Source organism: Beta vulgaris, chromosome 2, assembly GCF_026745355.1.
Source record: "Beta vulgaris subsp. vulgaris cultivar EL10 chromosome 2, EL10.2, whole genome shotgun sequence".
NCBI classification, from domain to species: domain Eukaryota; kingdom Viridiplantae; phylum Streptophyta; class Magnoliopsida; order Caryophyllales; family Amaranthaceae; genus Beta; species Beta vulgaris.
This window is the reverse complement of record NC_079203.1, coordinates 48,860,497-48,868,531: the sequence shown is the minus strand read 5'-3', so window position 1 is coordinate 48,868,531 and position 8,035 is coordinate 48,860,497. Positions and strand designations below refer to the sequence as shown.

Here is an 8,035-nt window from a genome sequence, read left to right as displayed (position 1 = left end):
AATAAATATAATACCAAACTTTACTTGGTTTGGTGATTAAGACTTTAGTGTATAAACTTAAGGTCATTGTATGCGTGTTTACATACCTTAAACACTCTAAGGAATTGCGCCACGTGACGTAATTCCTTACTTAGAAACACTTTTTAATATATTAGTATGGATAGATGTCCCAACTCTATAAACATGTTTATAAAATTAAGCTAAACTAATATCGAAACCTATTAACACTTAGCCTTTGGCTATTATGAACTTGAGTTTGAACCCCTCAACTTCTATTTTGAATGAGAAGTAAGAAGCGAGAATTGTTGAAATATTTAGAACTGATCAAAATAAGTCCGGAACAAAGAAAATTCGAAAACGGGCCGGGCCGGGCCAGCGAGCCGGGTCAAAATGATCACCTTTAATCTGGGTAAATACTTTTTATCTAAACTGTATCATGGTTCACCTCTTCGACGTAGCGTTGGTTGTTGTGGTAATAGAAAAATGGCTGCTACCATTAAAAAACCAATAAAGCTCTTTAAATAAGCAAGCAAATTGTTTTTAGGTGAATAAAAAAAATACTCCTAGCAATTTTAACCAAAAGACTGAAAGAAGTAAGAAAAAGAAGGATAAATGTTTTGGCTGTTCCTAAATCCAAAAGAAACACAGATGGGAATTCAATACTTTTGAAACAAAATAGTACTACCTGCGTATAGGAAAGGAAAAGCATAAGTTAGTTGCAAAAGATGTTGACTTGATTTGCATCATATATTCATACATTCGTCCAACTTCTAAATTAAAAAATAAAAATCTGCCACCTTTCTTTTTCTTTTCACCACTATTTACTCTTCCGGATGAACTCCCATCTACCCTCATCAAACCTCGTTGAAAGTCTTGCTTACCCATCTTCTAAAGCAATCAATTTATCATTGTTTCATTTATGTCGATCCCCCGAGATAAACAAAATCTAATAAAGCATATATTATGGGTCTGTTCTCCCCAACTTATTTTCAGTTCAGTTCTATTCAAATCAGTTCAGTTCAATTTAATTTAATTCAATTCAGTTCAGATCAGTTCAATTCAGTTCGACTCTGGGCAATACTTTTACTCTCGCATGTCACTATGTATTTCAGTTCAATTCAATTCAATTCAGTTCAGTTCAATTCAATTCAGTTCAACTGTTTTATGACAAAGAGAACATGCCCTACTTTTTTCTTTTTTAGGGGAAAAAGCATATACTACCTTAAATATCTTGTATTTAGGGAAAATTCTTATTAGAATAAGAGCTTGTTCTCTTCGGCATAAAACAGCTGAACTGAACTGAACTGAATTGATCTGAACTGAACTGATCTGAACTGATCTGATCTGAACTGAACTGATCTGAATTGAATTGAACTGAACTGAAATGAATAGTGATATGTGAGAGTAGAAGTATTGTCAAGAGCTGAACTGAACTGAACTAGTCTGAACTGAACTGATCTGAACTGAACTGGTCTGAACTGAACTGAACTGATCTGAACTGAACTGAACTGAATTGAACTGAACTGAACTGAAAATAAGCTGGGGAGAACAGGCCCTAAGTTTGATGAGATTTGACCCTAGTCTCTTGCTGGTAAGTCAGAGAACTAGCAAGCTACTTTAGCCTCTTATATTCATCATATCCTCGTTCGTGTTATATATTTAACAAGTAACAACTAGGACGACTTACTTAAATGCTAGACGCCATATATTTAAAAACTATTTTTTTTTTTGCCCGGGCGATGTCCCGGTTAAGTTACAATAAAAAAAAATATGTTATCATTTTTAAATTTCATAATTCATTTTGCTACTTTTCTTATTTTTTGTCCATTTATAAATTGAAAAATTCACGTCACAACATGATAAATTAAAAGGTTTGAGTTTTTGAAAACAATACCTCAAAAGGAATTGTGGTAACAAAATATGACATCAATATTCTCTTGTAAGTTACGTAATAAGAGTGTTAGAGATATATATATTTGTTTAAGTCTTTTTAGTTAATTATAATTATTACAAGACTTCATGATATTTTATTTGAAACATTAGACAACAAAGTCATAGTGTATTGATGGTTAAGCTCTTACTTTTCATATTCAAAGGTCAAGTGTTTGATACCTTGCAATTACAAATTTTGTTTTAAAGTGAGGAGTACATATAAACTTAAAACATTTGCATTAGAAAGTTGAGGAGAGTGTCACGTGACACATAGACTTACTTTTGCACGCCTTTTAATATATTTGTATATATATTTAAGTGACGAAAATATCATGACTGAATATTTAACTTACAAGATGAAGTATAAGAGCACCTCCAATGGCAAATTTTACCCTCCCCATATGGACTCTCTCTCCTCAAATGGGGCTCCCCATGAGTGGGGTTGGTTCCCCATTTAATGAGGATGCTCAAGTTTTAGGGGAGGTGCCCAAATGAAGAACAAATGGGGAGCTTACACATGGCGGGTGAGAGAGAGAAAAAAAAGACCAGCTGGCCCAGCCAGTCTGACGCGCGGCAGAGAGAGAAAAAAAGAAGGGGAGAGCTGGCGTGGGCCAGTCTGACGCGCGCCCCATAGGCCCAATCAGAAGCTGACAAATGTCACCTTCTCCTTTAAAAGCAACGGTTTTTTTTTAAAATAGCCGTTGCATAATTTTGCCATTTTAAAAAAAATCTGCTAATTAAAAAACATTTTAGATATGAACGGGATACATATCTAAATTATCAAGACGCATCAGACTTCGAGCAAGAAAATGCCTCGATTGCTAGTACTTCGTCTAGCCATAGGCTTGAAACATTCTCTGTTCAACTTGGTCGCTACAATGATATAGGGATGCAACAATATTTGTAAAATAGAGCTGATGCGTGGGATAGAGATGTTCACAACTCCTTACAAAAGGACTTGGCTCAACACATTTGGCACAATTGTCGCCAATCAACCAATGATGAGTGAATTATTGTTTGTAATATTAAGTGTAGCCATTGTTGTAAGAAATCTCAATTAAATAGCTTAATTAAAATATGAGCATAAATTAACGATTTATCGTTTTAATAGCGTGATTACCAATTTACATAGCGTAATTAGCAACTACCGAATTTAATTAGTGTATCAATTATTTATTGATTAATTATGAAATTAATGAGGATAATTACGATTTTTTTATTTAATTACAAAGAAATCATGTTACATATGGAATATATAATCAATAGATAAAATATTGGTGGGGTATGGGAAAGTAGGAGAGAGAAAAGGTGGTGGGTATAGGAAATAAGAGAGAGAAGATAAATGGGGAGGTAGATGAGTGGAGGTATGTGTTTCAAATTTGAGTAAGGTAAAATGGGGAGGTAGTGAAAAATGAGGTGGACAAATAAGGTGAGGAGAGAGAAAAAATGGGGTGCCCCATGAATGAAGGTGCTCTAAGAGTGACATCTCTGTATCATTCCAATTAATTTTGTCAGATGTCTCCGAAAAGACACTATAAAAATGGCATCTTTTAAAAATGTCATATAATGTACCAAGTTCCTTCATCTCAAAGATTAAGTGGTAATTTTAATGATCATGATACTCTAATATCCCTCTTTTGGTGTAGCGGGCAAATAAACACGTACCTGTTGATCCGACCCGAGATTCGTTTTTCACCCAAAAATAATGACCCGAAATTTAAAATTACTCGAATCGACCGGAAAGTAAAACAGATACGAAGCCCAATCTACTCGATGACGATGATCCAAAGCCGGACCCGACCCAAAAGTTGTCATTTTAGTTACTTTTAAAACCAATTTAAGGAAAAAATTGTCATAATCGAAATACTATATACAATATGATTTAGTCACTATCTATTAATTACTCCCTCCGTCTTTTTTTATTTGCTACATTTTGCCATTTAGGGGTGTTTCAATTTATTTGCTACATTTGCAAATATTTCCATATATAGTACATAGGTCCCACACTTTATTTACAAATTTGCCATCACTCCCTTCTTGATTTTGTAAATGTTTCCATATATAATACATAGGTCCCACAATTTACCTATTTGCTTTTTTGTTAATTCCATTTATGTCAATGGTCCCCACTCCCTCCTTGGTCTTTGTGAAAAAGTGCTTGTAGCAAATAAAAAAAGACGGAGGGAGTATTTAATTTACTCTCATTAGTCTTATGTGTGTTTTATTCATTTGCGAAATTGAAAACCCGATTCAATGCGGTATTACCAGAAATCTCATGAACCTGTATCTGAACACAAAGTTGACCCGACCCATATGACCCATTTGTCACCTCTACCGTCTTTGGTGAGCTCTATCTGAATTATACAGCTGTCATTTTCATACCACAGAAATCCTATGTTGCTCCAAAACCTTTTTTTAAAATTTCTTTCACCATTCTTTATAAAGATTAATTAAACAACTCAGATCTTCTCCTCTAGAAACAGAACAAACAGAGTAGTCTATAAATGTAATTCTGTTCTCTTCTTATTTATGACAAAGGAAGGTAACCCATGTGATCAAATCCCACTTGTCTTTATTTTTTTCTCCATATCCAAACAACTAAGGCCACTTGGGAGAGAGAAAGTGTGTTTCTTCCCTCTCACCTGCTTGCATTTACTAGCTATGGCTGGACAGGTACTCTTTCTCTAATTCCTGTTCCAAAAAATACAAAAAGACTTCAACTTTAAGGGTTTGTTTGCCTAAATTGAGATTACCCTTTAGATTTTCCTTTAATAACTTCTAGTGGGTTCTTTTTTTATGATCAAATTCCCCAAAATTTGAGTGATTTTGTTTTGTTCTTGATACATAATTCGATCCATTCTTCACGTGTTTGTGAGTTTTGTCTTGATCCTATATTAAAGACTTAAACTTTGTGGGTTGAATTGTGAATTTCCTGATAAAATTGTGAAATTTTTAGGTAATTCAATCATTTTGGCTTAGTAAATGGTGTTTGGGTGTTTATGATTTGGAGCTTAGTAGATTATCTTAGTTTAAAATTCTTGATTTTTGTGTACTAATTTTGTTTATTAGTCATACTTATATATGAGGAAGTGGGGTTTCTTTCACTTGAAATGTTTATTATTTTTGCTCTTTCTTCTTGCATTATCTCAATCCTGTAATGCTAGCATTCAAAAAACTAGCAGATTACCTTTAGGGTTTCAAGCATCTCAAATGAGTTTTATTGATAATAATGGTTATTTTCTCCTATCAAATGATTCCACCTTTACATTTGGGTTCAAAACTACTGATGATGTCACCTTGTTCCTACTAGTGATCGTTCACCTAGAGAGCTCTACAGTTGTGTGGACTGCTAATAGAGGTTCCCCAGTAGGAAAATCTGATAATTTTGTTTTTGGTGATGATGGTAGTGTGTCTCTCCTAAGCGGAGAGAAGGCGGTTTGGAAGGCGGATACTGGTGGGAAACCGGTTTCTGCAATCGAATTGCAGGATTCTGGTAACTTGGTGTTGTATGGAAGTGACAATGTTACTGTAGTTTGGGAGAGTTTTAAGCATCCTACTGATACCCTTCTTTCGAATCAGGAATTCGTACAAGGGATGCAGCTTTCGAGTGATCCTAGTAAGGGTAACTTGACATATGTGCTTGAGATTAAGTCAGGTGATGTGATTCTTAGTTCTGGTTACAAGACACCCCAGACTTATTGGTCTATCAAAAAGGATCCTAGAAAGACCATCAATAAGAATGGTGGGGTGATTAGTTTAGCGAAGATTGAGTCGAATTCATGGAAGTTTTATGATGATAGTAAGGTCATGCTATGCCAATATGTATTCACTCGTGATTCTAATGCCATGAATTCCACTTGGATTGCTGTCTTAGAGAGTGATGGGACTTTGGCCTTCAATAGCATTGGAAGTGGTACGTCAAAGGTTGATCCACAAATGAGAATACCAAGTGATCCATGTGGAGCACCTGAGCCTTGTGATGCGTATACGTCATGTTCTCCTTCTAGCTCTAACAATCGATGCCAGTGTCCTGCAGGACTAGCCTCACGGGCTTGTAGATCCGGCATCACTGCTCCATGTGGGGAGGGAAATGACAGTGTGCAGCTGGTCAATCCCGGGGATGAACTCAGTTACTTTGCTCTCCCGTTTGCTCAGCCATCTGTGAAAACTGATTTGGATGGCTGCAAGGCCTCATGTGTTGGCAATTGCTCGTGTCTTGGTTTGTTCTTTGATAACAGCTCAAGCAACTGCTTTATGTTTGATAGGATCGGAAGTTTCATCTCCGATCCCACCTCGAAATACTCGGTCTATGTTAAAGTTTCTACAATTGAAGAAGTTGGAGAAGGGAGTGGTCGAAGGAAAGATAAGCACTTAGCAATTGTCATCACGATAGTAATCCTGACTGTACTGATTGTTCTCAGTATGGTTTATGTAGGATACAGGTATTACATGAGAAAGAAGGAAGTTCCTGGATCCCCTCAGGCAACGTCGGAAGAGGATAATTTCCTCGAGTCTTTATCGGGGATGCCGGTCAGATTTAGCTACCAATCTCTTCAAGATGCAACCAACAACTTCATTGTGAAGCTTGGGCAAGGAGGATTTGGGTCAGTTTACAAAGGAAAGCTTCCGGATGGAACTCCGCTTGCTGTGAAGAAGCTCGAAGGGGTTGGTCAGGGGAAAAAGGAGTTCCGAGCTGAAGTTAGCATCATAGGAAGCATCCACCACATTCATTTGGTCAGACTAAGAGGGTTCTGTACTGAAGGGAGCCACCGACTTCTAGCTTATGAGTTCATGGCTAACAATTCTTTAGACAAATGGATTTTCAAGAGAACTAAGGATAATGATTGTCTTTTGGATTGGCCTACGAGGTTCAACATCGCTGTGGGTACTGCTAAAGGGCTAGCATATCTTCACGAGGATTGTGAGGTGAAGATTGTTCATTGTGACATAAAGCCCGAGAATGTGCTTCTTGATGAACATTTTGAGGCAAAAGTATCAGATTTCGGGTTAGCCAAGTTGATGTCAAGGGAGCAAAGCCATGTTTTCACCACACTTCGAGGCACACGTGGGTATCTTGCTCCTGAATGGATAACAAACTACGCGATCTCAGAGAAGAGCGATGTTTATAGCTACGGGATGGTTTTGCTTGAGATTATTGGCGGAAGGAAAAACTATGATCCTTCACTTTCCTCCGAGAAATCCCATTTTCCGGCCTATGCGTTCAAGATGATGGAGGAAGGGAAGCTAAGAGAAATCCTTGATTCGAGCCTAAAATACGACCCTAATGAAGAGAGTGTGCAAACCGCGATTAAGGTTGCATTGTGGTGTATACAAGAAGACATGTCAGTGAGACCTTCTATGACCAGAGTTGTCCAAATGCTTGAGGGGATCTCCCATGTTCCTGACCCTCCTACATCTTCTTTGACGGGTGCAAGGCTATTTTCGAGCTTCTTCAAGTTATCAAGCGGTGATGGCACCGGAACAGGGAGTTCATCTGGACCATCCGATTGCAACAGCGATGCTTACCTATCGGCTGTCCGGCTCTCAGGGCCAAGATAGCTGATGCATATACAAGGATCTTTCTTATTTTGTATCTTCTTGTATATAGTAATACAATTCAGTAGAGAAAATCACAATTTTGTTGCACATTGTCATTTGTTACATTTTCTTGCATGAAACATGTTGTTTGTAACATAGATTATCATTATATGAGAATAGTTTGTTACGTGCTGGTAAATTGTCATTATTGGTGTCATTTGTTGGGATTTGATCCTTAATCTATGCCAGTCATTTAGTATTAAAGATGCATGATCGGTAATCCCAAAAAACCAAACCTTGTACTTGACAATAAATTATTCAATCCAACAACAAACTACTCCCTCCGTTTCAAAATATAAGGCATCCATGTTTTACGAAAATTTGCTTTGATCATAAATATCCCTCATAATATGATAAATAAAAATTATAAACAAAATACAGTTGGATTCGTCTTGAAAAAATACTAATAACATTATTTTTTAAAATTTTCTATCAATATATATTGAGAGTAATTAACGGTCAAATTTCGACCTTGAACATCATACATACCTTATATTTTGAAACG

At 36.5% G+C, this 8,035-nt stretch overlaps 1 protein-coding gene across 1 annotated transcript; it reads left to right on the top strand.

Annotated features, from left to right (window-relative positions):
- The first annotated feature begins 4,373 nt into the window (after nucleotides 1–4,373).
- On the top strand, nucleotides 4,374–7,669 carry LOC104908713 (G-type lectin S-receptor-like serine/threonine-protein kinase SD2-5). Its single transcript, XM_010697862.3, has one exon. It carries the CDS (start codon nucleotides 5,014–5,016, stop codon nucleotides 7,489–7,491), a length of 2,478 nt encoding a protein of 825 aa, XP_010696164.1. The 5' UTR covers nucleotides 4,374–5,013; the 3' UTR covers nucleotides 7,492–7,669.
- The last annotated feature ends 366 nt before the right edge of the window (nucleotides 7,670–8,035 follow it).

Bases quoted from the DNA above. Each gene is read 5' to 3' on its own strand.
- LOC104908713 (XM_010697862.3), top strand. From the start codon at position 5,014: ATGAGGAAGTGGGGTTTCTTTCACTTGAAATGTTTATTATTTTTGCTC.